At 41.6% G+C, this 16149-nt stretch overlaps 1 protein-coding gene across 3 annotated transcripts; it reads left to right on the top strand.

Moving 5' to 3' along the window:
• Positions 1–4749: 4749 nt before the first annotated feature.
• Positions 4750–11902, top strand: NXT2 (nuclear transport factor 2 like export factor 2). Of its 3 annotated transcripts, none has more exons than XM_044235321.1 (5): positions 4750–4863; positions 5836–5923; positions 7118–7204; positions 8673–8817; positions 9699–11902. In XM_044235321.1, the coding sequence occupies exons 1-5, from the start codon at positions 4763–4765 to the stop codon at positions 9878–9880; spliced, it is 603 nt and encodes a 200-aa protein (XP_044091256.1). In that variant the 5' UTR covers positions 4750–4762; the 3' UTR covers positions 9881–11902. The 3 variants fall into 3 exon arrangements, with proteins under 3 accessions (XP_044091256.1, XP_044091255.1, XP_044091254.1); XM_044235320.1 differs by lacking the exon at positions 4750–4863 and adding an exon at positions 5519–5718 and having other exon boundaries at positions 5839–5923; XM_044235319.1 differs by lacking the exon at positions 4750–4863 and adding an exon at positions 5519–5718.
• Positions 11903–16149: the final 4247 nt, after the last annotated feature.

The following is a 16149-nucleotide window of genomic DNA, read 5'->3' as shown; positions in this document are numbered from 1 at the left end:
CACCTCAGAGCCTGCTTGTCCCTCCCCATCCCCCTCTGCCCCTCCACTTGCTGGCACATGCACCCTCTCTCTCCCGCTCCTGTTGAAAGAAAGAAAGAAAAAAAGAAAGGAAGGAAGGAAGGAAGGAAGGGAGAAAGGAAAAAAATTTTTGAAAAAAAGAATTTAGCTCACACCTTCACTTCCTTCAGACTGGATTCAGAAGCAAACTAAAAGGAGGAGAAAATTTCATTTGGTCATTCTCTTTTAACCACCTATTTTGCCTAGGTTTTTCCTTGTGCCAGTGGTCTGAAGTAAATGTTTAATATACGAAAAGCACATAAAGTTAGTCCCTCAAAATCTGGCCAATATACAAATAATAAAAGTCATCTAATAACAGTGTCTTTCAAAAGATAGACCAAAGTGCTATCTAGACAGAGCTTCTAGAATGGCCGAATAAAAACCTCTGTAAATTCACACCCCTATAAAAGCAAGGAAAACACTGACAAACGTTGTCAAGATTAACTTGTCCAGAACTCTAGAAATTAAGCAAACACTTGCAGAAATCTGAAGAGCATGTATTCAAGAAAGACCACTGAACACCCATAAGGACATCAGTGTTCCCGGTGATGTAACTGAATGTACTCATGATCTCGAGCACAGCTCCATGGTAGTGAAAAGACAACCCCCAGAATGAGACAAAATATTTACAAATCATATATCTGATCAGGGGCTCGTATCTGGAAAATGTAAAGAATAATTAAAACAAAATAACAAAAGGACAAGCTAATTTTTTAAATAAACGAAGGATCTGAAGAGACATTTCTTCAAGGATGATAAATAAATGGCCAATAAGCTCATGGAACGATGCTTGAGATCATGAGGTGTCAGGGAGATAGAAATCGAAACCATGGGGCACGTGGGTGGCTCAGTGGGTTAGGCCTCTGCCTTCGGTTCTGGTCATGATCTCAGGGTCCTGGGATCAAGCCCCACATCGGGCTCTCTGCTCATCAGGGAGCCTGCTTCCCCCTCTCTCCCTACCTGCCTCTCTCCCGACTTGTGATCTCTCTCTCTGACAAATAAATAAATGAAATCTTGAAAAAAAAAAGAAATCAAAACTACAGTGCCATATCACTTCACACCTCCCTGGATGGCTATAATAAAAAAGATAGACAATGACAAGTATTGGCAAGGATGTGGAGAAATTACAGTCCTGAAGTGTTGCTGGTGGGAATGTAAAATGGTGTAGCCACTGTGGAAAAATGTCTGGCAGGTCCCTAAAACATTAAACAGGTTAAAAACAAGATGACAGCTCCTCCCCCCATGAAGTTGCTTATGCTAAGCCCCACATCATCTAACCAAGACTTAACTTACTTATAGTTTTGGCTCTCCGGGGAATGGAATCTCAAACCAGTCAATCAGGAATTGCCTGATCAGCATTAGCTAGGTGACATGCCCCATAGACCCCTGCCATACCCTAAAGGAAAGTAAACTTGACATAACCAATAGGCTTTTTTGCCTAGTAGAACTTCCTTGTTCCCTCTCCCTTCTGCCTATGAAAATCTTTGATTTTGCACAGCTCCTCAGAGCTCCTTTCTGCTAGATTGGATGTTGCCCAATTCATGAACTATTGAATAAAACCAATAAGATCTTCAAAATTTGCTCTGATGAATTCTATTTTTTAACACATAACTTACCATACAACCCAGCAATTCCACTCCTAGATATCTCCCCTAGAGAACTGAAAACATATCAGCACAAAAACTTACACAGATGTTTATAGAAACATTATTTATCATATCCAAAAAAAATGGAAACCACCTAAATGCCCACTAGTGGATGAATGGATAAATTAAATGTGGTACATCCATACAATGGAATACTACTCTGCAATTAAAGGAACAGGAGTATGGATACATGCTTTGAAAACATTGTGTCAAGATACATATTGTATGATCCCATTCTTATGAAACGTCCAGAATAAGCAAATCCAGAGAAGCCAGAAGTGTATTGGTGGTGCCAGGAGGTGGGGGGCATGAGGAATGGTTACTGCTAATGGGAAGGAAAGAGGTTCTTTACAGGGCATTGAAAATGGTCTAAAATATCATGGCAATGCTTGCATGACTCTGTGAATATACTAAAAACCACTGACCTGTACACATTAAATGGGTAAATGGTAGGGTATGTGAATTACATCTCAATAAATCTGTTTTTAGAAGTACTATCTGATGTGAACCGGCCAAAGGTGCCTAGCTAACTTAGTTGGTAGGGCATGAGACTTAATGCAAACAGGCTGATCACCAATCAGAGACCTAAGAGGAAGGGGCTGACTGCTTGGATCACTTCCCTGATTGTTCTAGACTAGTCCATCTCAAATCCAGGGAAATGTGAAGATTCAGATAGGGATGGTAGTAACTCCAAACAGCTTTAATCCCATTAGGTCTATGTCTGACCAGGGAAAATGGCTGCACAGCACCGCCACAGGCAGTCCGAATCAACCCAGTTTATTGCTCCTACAGAGCACCCAAGCCTCTCCTGAACTATGCCGATGCCTCTCAATATACCAAAGCTACCTAATATTTCTCAGCTTCATACTCTCAAATAGTTGTCTGCATTATCTCTGCCATGGGTAGAGGAAAATAATGTTCCTCAAGCAGAGACTGCATGCCCATAACAACAGTGTTACAGAACATGTATTAATATTATTATTTCTATTTTACAAATTGGGAGACTGATGCATGGAATATTTAGTTGATTTGGCCAAGGTCACAGAGCTATTCAGCGGCGTGGCCAGGATTTAAACCCATGCGGGTCCCAACAACAATGTGCTTAACCAGGATGTTGTTCGGCCTTCCAAGAAAAGCCCTTTCACACCCTTCCTACTCAGCCTCCCCACTTCTTACACCTGCACAGCCATCGAGCAAAGAGCAGTTCTGTGTCTCGTTTGCCTGGTTCCCATTTTTGCCCCAAACATAGTTTTCATATGGTTTAAATTTGCTGTTCTGCCCAAGGAGAGTCCAACATTGTTTCCTATGTTGTTTTCCCAGCCTCCCACCTGTGTAGCACAACAATGAAGGTACACAAAATTCTGTGCAAACATTCAGTGCAAACCTCAGAGGCTTCGCTCCACCTCTAGCTCAGCTGTCCCCTTTCAGTACTCCCAAAACTCCTCTAATCCCCAGCGCTATTGCTCACCACCAGTAGATACTCATCATGGCCATAGGACAGGTCACAGCCTTTTGGGTAGGTAGAAATGTAGGCAAAAAACACTTCAAAATAAGCATAGTTTAAGCACATGCATGGCTAGCAGTGTCTAAGAGCAAAGACTTTGGGACCAGCCAGCTGTGGGTTGAAATCTCAACTGCAATAGCGGTGTCATTTTAGCCAACTTACTTAACCTCTTTGAATTGCCATTTAAATTCTTCAAAACCTGGATAATAATATCTCTCTCTCCAGGGGTCCTGAGGATTGAATGAAATTAAAATGAATGCCAGACACATATTCTGAACTCTCTCTTTTTTTTTAAGATTTTATTTATTTGTTTCTTTGACAAAGAAAGAAAGATCACAAGTAGGCAGGGCAGCAGGCAAAGAGAGAGGGGGAAGCAGGCTCCCCACTGAGCAGAGAGCCTGATGTGGGGATGGATCCCAGGACCTGGAGATCATGACCTGAGCCGAAGGCAGAGGCTTAACCCACTGAGCCACCCAGGCGCCCCCATATTCTGAAGTCTTAATTAAGAAATACAATCACCTATAAAGCAGTAAACATGAGTCATTTTTGGCAAACCATAGTAATTAACTTTGCCACTATTGGTGAATAATGGGAGAGAAGTCTGGAAAGGCAAATTGAGACCAAACCAAGATAGGCCTTTAAAAATTAGGAAAGTTTTGTAAAAATGAGAAGAGTGATAATGTTTGTGGATTGGGGAGAGAAAGTGAGGGCGGGGGAGGGGAGGGGGGTGAAAGGGAGAGGGGGGAGTGGAGGGGAAGGGAGCAGAATGGAAGGGAGAGAGGGAAGGGGAGGGGAAGTGGCAGAGGGAAGCAGAAGGGAAGGAGGAACAAAGCTGAACAGAAGCGATGGGGGAGAAGAGGGGTGGTGAGGGGAGAGGAGGGGTGGAGTGGGGAGAGGAGAGGAGGGTGGGTTGGGGAGAGGGGAGAGGAGCAGAGGAGAGGGGAGGGAGGGAAGAGAGGTTGCTTAAAAAAATGAGAGTTGAACAAGTTACTTAGAATTCCTCTGTAGTACATTAATATTTTGTTTATTGTCTTTTATTCCCATTATACTGTGAACTTTATGAGCATATGAATCATGTCTATTTTTTTACCCCTCTATATTCAGAACCTTGCATAATGTGGTAGTCCACACTAAATGCTTATTATTTTTTGAATGAACAAATGAATTACGATGATGGGGTGCTACAAATAAAGATTCCAAGTATTTGAACATAGATGACTCAAAGAATACACATTGGACGTGCAGAGGAAATAAGGAATTTAAATTTTGGACTCCATGAGTTTGAGAAAGCTGTAGCACATTCCGGTGTTCATATCTAGCAAAATTTCATATGCGTAACTGGAGGTCAGGGAAGGGGGGGCTAGAGCCCTGTTACGTAGAGTCATTAGCATACGGGTAGCAGTTGAAGTCACGCGGGAGGAGGGACGTTTTAAATAAGAGACAGCCCCCGGAAGTGACGTCAGTAAGAGGGGCGCAAAGGAAGAAGGCGGGTGGATTTGCAGTTGAAGCTAGTCTGAACAGCGGAGAGTTCGGGGGGAAAAAATAACGCCTGAGTATGAGAAGATTCAGGAGAGACTGGTCTCATGGCAGAGACTCAGGAAGATACCAACGAAGAAGGGAATATTTTGATGAGGAGCCAGAAACCAGTTATTCGTGGTAAGGCTATAGAGTATCTAATTGATTTGACCACCCAGAATTTGTCAGTGCCTATGAGGTGAATGGTTTTAAAGGATGCTGGACAGTGAAATCAGGTTGTAATGGTAGTTACAACTCTCGAGCTTGAACCCTAACTAGTTTGTGACCCTGAACAGGTTAATCAACTTGTGCCTTAGCTATAAACCGGAGAGGATTACATCATAGTGTTATTGAAGTAATAAGTGAATGTAGATTAAAATGCTTAGAAAAAGTACTTGCTCATGGTCATCAGGCAGTAAAATTCTAGCTATTCTTAGAGAGTCGGTTGCAGAAGGTGGTAAATGGCAATGTATACTAATCTTCATTTGAAGTCTGAGACAAAAACCGTATGTTAGAATGAAGGAACTTGATAAGCCTTTCCTTATGAATAGCAGATAACCAAATCCGTGATTTGTGAATAATTTTAGGAATGCTACTGAGACCGTTGGGATTCAATTCAGTGAGGGTAGATTCTTCTAGAATGTTCCATAACTTTAAATCCTTCTCCACTAGTCATGCGCAGAGTGGTTGCCTACTTCGCCAAACTCCACCCCTTTTTCCTATAGGCTACAGAGCTAGCAGGTCTCCTCGCGTTTCTCATTGGTCTTCGGCTAGCCTTGGCCCCGCCTCTTGGAGCAAAGAAGCTCCGTTATTGGATCGTTTAGATGATCTTTGCTTGTCCCATGTCGCTAGGAAAATGGATACTTTCGGTTAGAGTATCTCGTTTTTGAAAGCCGAGGATTTTTTTTTCTCCCCCGAAGTAGATAAATAGCTAACAAATGAATACAGAAGGCAGATAGGAGGGTACAGTCGGAACTGAAGGGACGTGTACTTAAGGTGGGAACATCGGGGTGCTTTTAACAACGGACTGAGCTACTTCCGGGGGAGAATGGGCGGGTAGAGAATTCGGCGTTTGGCGGGTTTAGCTGTCTTCCTAAATATTTGGTCCTGCAGCAGCCGAGAGCGCCGGACACGTGAAGAGGTAGTGACGCCGCCACTGCCAGAACAGGCTGCTTCGGGCTCGCTCATGGCCACGTCCGTGGTGAGTGCAGGGGCCGCAGCAGGGTGCCGGGGCGCCGCGGCTTGGGCAGCTGAGGGGAGGGGCGCTAGGGCGGGCTGCCTGGCGGTCACGTGGTGCAGTGGCGAATCAGGGCCTGGCCCGCTGGGCTCCGGGGGCGGGATTCCCTCTCTGTAGCCCCTCTTGGTCCGTAGCCCCCCTATTCCCCCACCGCCCCCCAAACCCCGGCGTCTGTGGAGTCTCTTTTTCCTGCAAAGGACTCCGAGATGGGAATTGGCGAGAGGCAGGAATGTTGGGGTCTGTCTATGACTTGGGATCTTTTATTCTTCATTATTTACCTTTACAAATAACTTTCCATCCCCTGACAGAGAAATGAAACGGATTCTTAACTCAAATAATAGGCTGGGCTCCGTGAATGGCTGGGGAAAGGGTACTTACTAATCATCCGGCAGAAGAAAACCCCAACAGCATTTCTTTTCTTCTGTCCTGCAATTCTTGGCAAACGCCAGTGAATTTTTACATAATGTGGGGAAGTTTCCTAAGTATGTACTTTTTCAACTATTTCATTGGCCTTTATTTTGTACTCTTATTTTGTCCCCACTGAGCAACTCCTTGTCATAACTTCTGATTCAGCTCTCTACGCCCCCCCCCGCCCTTTTTAAGGTTCAGACCACATCATTTCTATTAAGGTTAATGTTTTGTAAAACATTGGAAACGTACAGTACTTAAACAGCACCGGTTACCAAGGAAAGATTATCAATTCCAATTTAAGATGAGAACACTAATGAGGGATGACTATGTCCTAAATACAGGTGCTTTAAAATGGTAGAAAATATAAAAACTGGAAACTTGAGCCCTGAACTTTATTTGTTTTATTTTTTTAGAACATTTTATTTATTTATTTGACAGAGATAACAAGTAGGCAGAGAGAGAGAGAGGAGGAGGAAGCACGCTCCCTGCTGAGCAGGGAGCCCGATGTGGGCCTCAATTCCAGGACCCTGGGATCATGACCTGAGCCAAAGTTAGAGGCTTTAACCCACTGAGGCACCTAGGCACCCTGATTCCTGAACTTTATAATGTCTTAATTTATGCAGAAGAATATGGACTGTGTATGGAGGTACAGAGTGACTGAAATAAATCATTAGTTTTTGTTGGTGGGTTTCTGTTTGTTAGGGGTTGGAGGGGTGGTAATGTATACATCTGAATTTTTTCTCCTAGGATTTTAAGACTCATGTAGATCAGGCATGTAGAGCTGCTGAGGAATTTGTCAATATTTACTATGAGACAATGGATAAAAGAAGACGGGTGAGTGTTATAGACTCTACTACTCTTTGTTAAGTACCAGGGTTTTTTGTCTTTTGTTTTTTCTTAGCCAGGCTTGCATAAGTGATCATTGTGGACTTGTTCTTTAAAAGTGCTTTGTTTAGGGAAGGATGGGTATGATATTATGGAAGTGTGGGTTCTGGGATCCCCTCTCAGCTTTGCATCTACTTAACTCTGTGATCTTGGGCAAACTGCTAACCTCTCTAACTTCATTTTATTTTTATGGTGGTGAGAAGTAACTTACTGCACTTTACATGGGGCTTGACATATGTTTACTTAAATATATTACCTTTTTAATCCCATCATTCAGGCAATATGCTTTAAACAGCATTAGTGCTAGTAAACAGCATTATTGTTAGTGAAGGAGTCTGCCATTACAGGGAATGTTCCTTGGTTTGCTTGTTTAATTTCCAGTATTGGTAATTTCTGATTAAAGCTCACAGCTGTAGTAAGTTCTGATTAAAGCTCACAAATAGGACCCACATGGTTTGGATACTTTTAGTTTTTAACAGAGCAGATTCTCATGTCATCAGCTTATTTGTTGTGATTTATCCCTGAGTCATATCTTCTAAGTAATTGTTTCAGTATGTGCTGGAGTCTTGCCTAAGCCTCTTATCAGCATAGGACTGCTTTAGAGCACGTTCTTTATGCTGCAGGTAGAGAAATTAATCTCACAAAATTTATCTTTTTTTTGGCAGAAGATAAAAGAAGTTTCTGATACTGATGTTTGCTACTTTCAAAAATAAAGTAGCAAAAAAAAGACAACATAGTTTTATTACCAGAGTCAAGATAAGGAGCTGGTCTTTGCATCCAAGTAAAATTTTAGGATTAAGCAAATAATCTGTCCTGTGACAAGCTAACCTCCTGTGACTAACTCCTGTTCCTACAGGGTTAACTTTTGAATTCTGCCTTATGTGGGCGTTAATTTACATGACTTAGCAAAGACCTGCACTAGCAAGTAATTGTGATTCTTTTGAACAAAATAGGTGTTTGAGTAGTACTAAAAGAATTCTTCCTAACACATACAACATTAAATGGTTCAAACATCCAATGGCTCACGTGTACGTAAACACTGGGGTTGGAGTGGCCAGGTAGGACCTGATCGACAACTTTAATTCCCTGAGTTAGAAACCGGAGGGAGACTAAACCTGGTCTGGGGTTGCATGTGCTTAAAACTCATCTTAATTCATTTTAAGAAAAAGAAACCAAAACTTCAAAACCCTCTTGGGTGCAAAGTGTTTTCATGGCTAAAGTGAAATTGTCTCTATTAAATCCAAAATGATCAGTCAGATACCTTCTTTGCTCACATTATCTTCCGGGGGGGGGGGGAGGGGAGTGGAAATGGAGGTAGAACTATGGAAATGTTTATATGTCTCCTGTAGCCCCTTGATCCTTTTCTGTAACATGCTTCCCTAGAAACAAAATCTTTACCTTTTTTTTCCTCTTTAAGGCACTGACCAGGCTGTATCTGGACAAGGCCACTTTAATATGGAATGGAAATGTTGTTACAGGGCTGGAAGCCCTAACTAATTTTTTTGAGATGTTGCCTTCTAGTGAGTTCCAGGTCAATATGTTAGATTGCCAACCAGTGCATGGTAAGATAACATTCTTTCAACGTTTTCTTTTGTTTTCCTTTAGTGAGCACTAAGCTTGAACGCCAAAAGCAGCAAGCAACTTGTAGCAATAGAAATAATTACTTTTTTGAGCATGTTAAAAATGAAAAATTCAGCAGTCAGATTAAATTATTGGTTTTCCTTTAGGTGCATCTAATTCCAGAAGACCACTAGCCTTCTGTTGGATTGTGTGATTATGGTTTATTAAAAATGAGTGAGAAATTGAGGCCAAGTGTGCTTTTGATTGTTGGGAGAGAACTGAATTATCTATCATGCCTGAATAAACAACTCCCTTTTGTGCCTTGGAATGTTTCCAGAGAAAAATTATACCAATTTCTGATTAATGTTATTATTTTACAACCTACTGAAATTTCACAGAAGAAATTTATTCTGCTACAGGAAAAAATTATTTGGCAAGAGTTTGATTCAAGGTAGATTGATGTGATATGTAAGATTGACCTCTAGATGGGGTCCTAAGCGTCAGAAGTAGTAGTTCGGGGTGATTTTCTTTCCCCGTTGTAGTTCTTAAAAAGAATAGCTTAAGAAGGCAAAGTACGATAAAGTTCTATCAGAAACACAACGAAATATTAATAAATAGAGAAATCAAATGGTCCTGTGCAAAAAGCACTTCATTAGAGTCCCCAAACCCCTTCTGGACTGAAAATAATTTTAATATGCTTTGAAACAATAATTTCATTTTCTGCCTTTGGGTGTGCATGCTCAAGGTTATGCTCAAGGTAAAGAAAGTTTATGAAACTTTTTTTTCTGTGTTGTTAGAAGCAATGTCATTTAAGCCTAAAGATCTACTTCTTTAGAGATAGAAACTGTGACCTCTTCTCTTTTTTTATTTTATGTGGGTAAAGAGCAAGCTACTCAGGCCCAGACCACAGTTCTTGTTGTGACCAGTGGAACTGTGAAGTTTGATGGAAACAAACAACACTACTTCAACCAGAACTTCCTGCTGACTGCCCAGTCGACTCCTACCAACACCGTGTGGAAGATTGCAAGTGACTGCTTCCGTTTCCAAGACTGGGCTAGTAGTTAAAAGGGGGCAGAAGTTCATTCTTGTTTGGTCCATTAGTTCCAGCAACATAAATTTATGTGAAGTAATTCATTTTATTATGGAAAGCACTATAAACTAGTATGTGCTGAAACTGTTTTCTTTAATACTTTTTTATTCCTAGCAGCACCTTTTCTAGTGGCTGCCTGTTTGGATCCTTGCCCTTAAGAGCTTTAATGCGAGTTTTTTACATGCCTTATATACATTTCACTAATGACATTCTTGTGATAATATTGCACACGTGGTCTCTGTATTAACACATGCACTGTGAGCCCAGCCTACTGCAAAAATGAAACCCTTTTATAATACTATCTATGGGATATCAGCACAATGTAACTCTCTGGGAGGAAGTAGAGTTTTTGTTGTTGTTGTTATTAGCTTAATTTTTAGTGAGACACATCCCTATTTTCAGTAAATGCTGGTAATGCAGTTTTAATATAAGGCTTATCCAAATCAGTTTCGTGAAAACATTACTAATTTAGGTTTGCATAGATGCTCTGACTTATTAGCATGTAGAGATGTTCAGTAGTCTTTGTCGTGTTAAGTATTTGTTTTATGTAGGCATGTTTTCTTATGGAGTGAATTAATCTACTAAAATGTTCCCAGTTGATACTTGAGTATTCGATACACTCAGTGGTTTAAAAACAAAACTACTTGAGATTTTTCTTGGCAGCTCCAAGTTTATAACTTTAGGTAATGAATGGTAGTAGCACTAATAGCTTTAATGGGAAAATGGGGAGTGAGAAATGGAGAGGATCCAAGGTTGGCCAAAAGTTAAGGAGGGTGGCCAAATGGTAAATTTTTGGTACTTGTTTTCTACCTCCTAAAAGTGTAGCCTATTTTGAGGATTTAAGTCATAAATTATCCTTGCCAAAATGGTCCCGAGTGTCACTTTTGTTCAAAGAATGCTTCTGAAAGGTTCTTCCAGTTCACCTCATACTTATCAACAATCTATGTCTCAGATTTATTCAAGAACTTCTGGGGGTAAGATGTCAGCAATAATGCTGACCCTGCAGGGTCTGAAAGGAAAGTGGGAAACAAAGCCATCACTATTTCTATGGAACACTCTTAGCTTCTAAGTCTTCCATGTGAACTTCAGGCCAAAAGTCTCCTATGTATTACCCATCCCCCAAAGTCAGTGATTTGTTCTCTGTGTTTTACACTGTCAATTGCTTTTCTTTTGTTTTCTTTCTTTTCTTCCTTATTTAAAGTTAAAATTTTTTAATTTGATGATTCGTTCTTCTGTTGACTAAGCAGAACTGTTTGAAAGCATGTTCCTGTCATGTGGCTAGCTCTTGGCCTTTTTAAAGAGAAAACAGAGGACAGCAGATTTTCATAAGCTCCTAGACTTCAGAGGAACAAGTTGATTCGTGTTCCATCTCAACATCTAAAAAGAAAAAGCTAGCTTTGGTTTTTGTTAAACTTTAGATTTTTCTCCTTTCTTGTGTTTATTGTTTCAGTGTTTTTATGCTAAATGTGCCAGCTTTGTTTCTCCATCACAACTCAAAGTTAGGGTTTTTCATCACTTGCTTTGAAAACCAGCAATTCATTCACTCTTGCCCCAAACTACACATTTTACTTCTGATGTGTTAAGAGAATAGAATTAAATATGGGAGGAAGGGGTGGAACTGAAATGTAGCCCACACCCTCTTGTAGTACTGATCAAAACTTACGTATTATATAAGGTCTACTCAAAGTGAGCTCATTCTAACTTTGGATTGGCCGTCTAAACCTACACCTTGAGCAGGCAACAGTCAGTGCCCGAACACTGCCTTTTGCTTTGAAGAGAATGGTCTCAAGTGAAAGCTGCACATAACTAGCAATAACTGAATTGAGTGGTTATATTATATGTTTTAAGACTTCTATATACATTGCTTTTTCCAAACTCTGTAGACGTTTTAAATAGCTGGAACTACTCTTGTATGGACTAAGACTGTATTTTTTGACATGATATTTTTGTAACTTGAAAAAATAAAATAAAATTTGCCTTGTGTCAAGTTTTCTCAAGCTTGTTTAAGGTCTTTTAATTTTTTTTTTAACTGGAGAAGTTAGTTGTTTCTTTACCATACGAAGTTTTTCAAACTAAAAAAAAAAAAAATACACAGGTTAGAATGTTGAAAATGGGTTGACAACCTGGATTTTGTCCTTTCTCTAGCCCATCCTGTTCTTTGCCTACCACATACTCACACTCATGAGATCCTGTTTGAGCCAGCAGCGAGGTTTCCAGTGAGATGTTGGAAATTTTAACCTTGAGAAACTTTAGCCAAAGTGCTGGATTCAGCAGGCAGGTAACGCCAAAAGACAGTTGGTTTCCAGAAATAGGGGTCGACCCATTAATTTCAATTATACCTTAAAAATGTGTCACCAGGCACTTGAAGAGGAGTGAGAAAAGTCAACAGCCCTTGAAACCATCTCTTCACAGATGCACTTACTTTTCACAATTTAATATCCCTCAGATTGGCCTGGATCCTAAACTGATGCCAAATCATACTTGAAGAGGCTCTCCCTGCTTTTCTCCGTAGTACCAAAAATACTGGAGAGTCTTGAAATCAATGGCATCTTAGATAAGGTTGATAAAGTCCAGCAATGATTTACCTGGATAAAAATGGTTAGGAGTCGAGGTCCGAAGTTGTAGGCGTAGTGGAAGGAAACAGCCATAAGCTGTTACTAGGAAGCTAGTACCTCAAGATTCAAATTTTGTCAAATTATTTGCATGATTAGCTTTATGTGGCTGGAAGAGCCACAGAGCTTATTTAAATATGCATGAGCCTTAGTGAATTGGAACTTAACGAGTACCTGGTTTTTGGAAATTACCTAGTAATAGAGGATGTGTTTCAAAGATAATCCCAGTGAGGTTAAAGGGTCCATGTGTTTGGAGAAGGGGCAAGCAGTCCAAAATAGGCAAGAAGATACTAGGAGTTCCCTTATTCTGGAATATTGCTGGATTGACTTGCTTGAAAGTGACGCAGGACATCTGGTAGAAAGGGACTTCATTTGCTAATTTTTGTTATTTATACAGGGTATAGAAAAGACACATATGTTATGAAGGGTAAAGATATCTAGGGGGAAATGGTGGGGCATAGTTAGCTTTTAGATTTAACAGTTGGCTCTATACGATGAAATATTTCATCAAAACTCTTGGCTACCAAACTGCGGTATTCTATTAATAAATATTTGCCTTTCATTGCCAAATGCAGCTTTCTGTACAAAAGAGTTCTCAGTGACCATGTGTGGGCTGTATAGGTCAGTCTGCTCCCTAGGGAAACACTAAAAAGAGGAAACAGTATTGCCGGAATAACATATCCGATGAAGCTAGGATAGAGCCTGTATCTCACATTGAGGTGTATGTACCTTCTAAATTGGTGGCTTTCAGAGGTTTTGCCTGAACACACAATAAAAAGTATAAAGTACCACAATCCAGCACACAGATGCATACATGTGGCCAACGAAATGTTATGTTCAAAAGAAACCTCATGCATACTACTTGCAAGATTGTTCTGGTACTTTCTATTTCACTGTACTAGGTTTTTTTTTAAAATTCTGATCACAGCCTGCTGCATAGATTTTTTACAACTTCTTAATGGACTGTAGAAGCCGTTTGGAAAACAAAAAGGAACAAGCATGCAATTTTCACTACCACTTTCTAGTGAGGGATGGGGTTGGGCAGCTTAGGAAAAGTGGTGCCCTGTGTCAACCATGTCACCTGACTGAGGAATGATCAAAAACTTCCTCCTGGGGCGCCTGGGTGGCTCAGTGGGTTAAGCCGCTGCCTTCTGCTCAGGTCATGATCTCAGGGTCCTGGGATCGAGTCCTGCATCGGGCTCTCTGCTCAGCGGGGAGCCTGCTTCCTCCTCCCTCTCTCTCTGCCTGCCTCTCAATCTGCTTGTGATTTCTCTCTGTCAAATAAATAAATAAAATCTTTAAAAAAAAAAAACTTCCTCCTCTCAGAGTTGCATGTCATAATTGCAGAGGGCCATGAAAGGCAGTGATGTTTTCTTCCCTGTCGTTGCCTTGCCCCCAGAGTTCAGAGGTAAGGAAGCAACTGTTTAGTCTCTAGGCAGAATCTGAGAGTAGAATGTGTGGCAGTGAAGACTTGAAATGGGGAGGAGGCCACCAGATTTCAGGTGTCCAAGAAGAGTATTGAGAAGGCATTCTGGCAGAAACCCTGTGAACATAGTCTGATACTGCATAAACTGTATTTTGGTCTATTTTAAGTCAATCCTCTGTGTGTGTGTGTGTGTGTGTGTGTGTGTGTTCCCTTTCCCTTTCTTCTTGAACATTCCAGATATGGTATATCAGCCTCTTGGTTTAACACAAGCTATGGTGGTCTCAATGGAGTCAATCCAGGTCCCAGACCCAAAGGAGATCTGTAGTCTCGGGCTGATCCTGTGACCTTTGGTGACTCACTTACTCTGAGCCTCAATCTTCCTCTGTTGCATAGAGATTTTCCTCGTCTGGCTCCCAACGGGTGGTTGTGAAGCTTGAATAAGACGGCAGATGTGAAAACACTGCACAAGACAATTTGCACAAGACAAAGATTCACTGGCTTTGGTCTCTCCCCAGATTCTGGTTCTCTGAGGGTATAATCAGGTGACAGAGACTGCTGTCCACAACCACAACTTGCCACAGGTTGTGCAAGACTTCAGCTGCACAAGGCTCAGATTAGATCAATACAGAAAGGACTGTTTTACTGTACAAAAGCGATTTAGGCTCTTCAAGAGAAGCAGGAGTAACAATCCACAACTGTCTTTTTGAGAGGTCTTTCTGTCATGGGGAGAAAGAAATGGCCTAGAACATTATCAATTCCAATTTTCTTCCACAAGGACAGGAAGTCAGGGAGAAGGGGTCAGTAACATAAGTGGCAGGTGCCGCCAGCCCCCTTGGAGCCCTGAGCTTCCTGAGCTGGTCAACACACAATTTGTCCCCCTATCCTTTTGTATTGCTTCTCAAAGAGCCTCTGGGAATGATTTCTCCAATAAGCTTATCTGTCTGTCTGTGGCACCCCGGATTCCCAGTGGTCTGGGCCCAACCTCAGAGCTAATAATTCATTGGCTTTGGATGTTGCTGGATAGAGAGAGAGAGAGGAAAGGCAAACCTGGGAGAAGGGACCAGAGGAAAAATTAGCTGGTGGGGGTGGGGGTGGGGACAGTTGGGGAAATGTTGCTTTCCAAACAACTGGGAAGAAAAGGAGAGGACGTGGGAGAGAGAAACCAGGAAATAGAGGCTCCTTGTACAGAGGATTTATAATCATACTGGAAGGGAAGGCATGGTGGTTAAGGAAGCCCTCCCACCTCGGAATAAGGACTGCAACTAAAAACTTAAATACACTCACACATCTCTGGGAGACCAGTGGCAAAACGAGGAACTAGGAGGCCTCCTACCTCTCTACCCTTCCTCTCATTTTTCTGGGACCCTACTTTGTTTTGCTTAGCAAGGGCCCCTCAGTTGCTGACTCTGGACTATTCTGCCTTCTTTTCAAATCCCCTTTCTCATCCTATCTGGATCTCCTTTGCCCTAAGGTTCATTCCCTCAGGCTCCAGCCTCCATTTTCAAGCTCAGTTTGTTAACTCACAAGCTCACTATGGAAGTGATTGGCTTCAAGGTTATACTTTGTCTGCAAGCAGCTGGAACCGTACTAAAACTCAAAGACAATGACCACTGATCTTGGCCCTTTGGGCATATGTTTTGTGTGTGAGGGATGGGAGGAGTTTGATTTTTGCCCCTCAAACTCTACCTTGCAGAAGGCAGACTTTTACGTACTATTTATTTATCGTCAGCTATCAATGAGCCCTGCATATAACCTCCCAAATATCTTACCAATAATGCGTTCTTTCAACTTCTGTTCACTGTGGGAAATGTCTTATTCCACTGCGGCTCTCACCTAGCTGTTAGTGGCCTGAGAACCCTCCCAAACCCCACTTCTGTCCCCCATCCTTCTCATTAGCCTGCAGAGCCCCTTTGGTAGCAGCCTGGGAAAACTCTAGAACCGTGTCGGTGTGAACTAATGGGTCGACTTGGAGTCAAAGAGACGTGGAGGTGAATTGGGGACTTGCCACTTACCAGCTGTGTGATCCTTTAGCAAGTTATTAATACGCTACCAGAGCCCCCCACTGCCTTAACTACAAAAGGGGGAGTAATACTTCCGTGGCAAGGTCATTGTGAAGCTTGCATGGGGTAAAAACCATACTGGGACTGGCACACTGTAGTAACATACCTAACCGCCATTAAGCACCTACATGAGCCAAGCAATACTG

This window comes from Neovison vison, chromosome X, assembly GCF_020171115.1.
Source record: "Neovison vison isolate M4711 chromosome X, ASM_NN_V1, whole genome shotgun sequence".
NCBI lineage: Eukaryota > Metazoa > Chordata > Mammalia > Carnivora > Mustelidae > Neogale > Neogale vison.
This window is presented reverse-complemented; position numbering and strand designations above follow the sequence as displayed.

Bases quoted from the DNA above. Each gene is read 5' to 3' on its own strand.
- NXT2 (XM_044235321.1), top strand. From the start codon at position 4,763: ATGAGAAGATTCAGGAGAGACTGGTCTCATGGCAGAGACTCAGGAAGA. The intron at 4,864-5,835 runs GTAAGGCTATAG...TTGGTCCTGCAG, and splicing joins CCAGAAACCAGTTATTCGTG to CAGCCGAGAGCGCCGGACAC. The intron at 5,924-7,117 runs GTGAGTGCAGGG...TTTTTCTCCTAG, and splicing joins CGCTCATGGCCACGTCCGTG to GATTTTAAGACTCATGTAGA.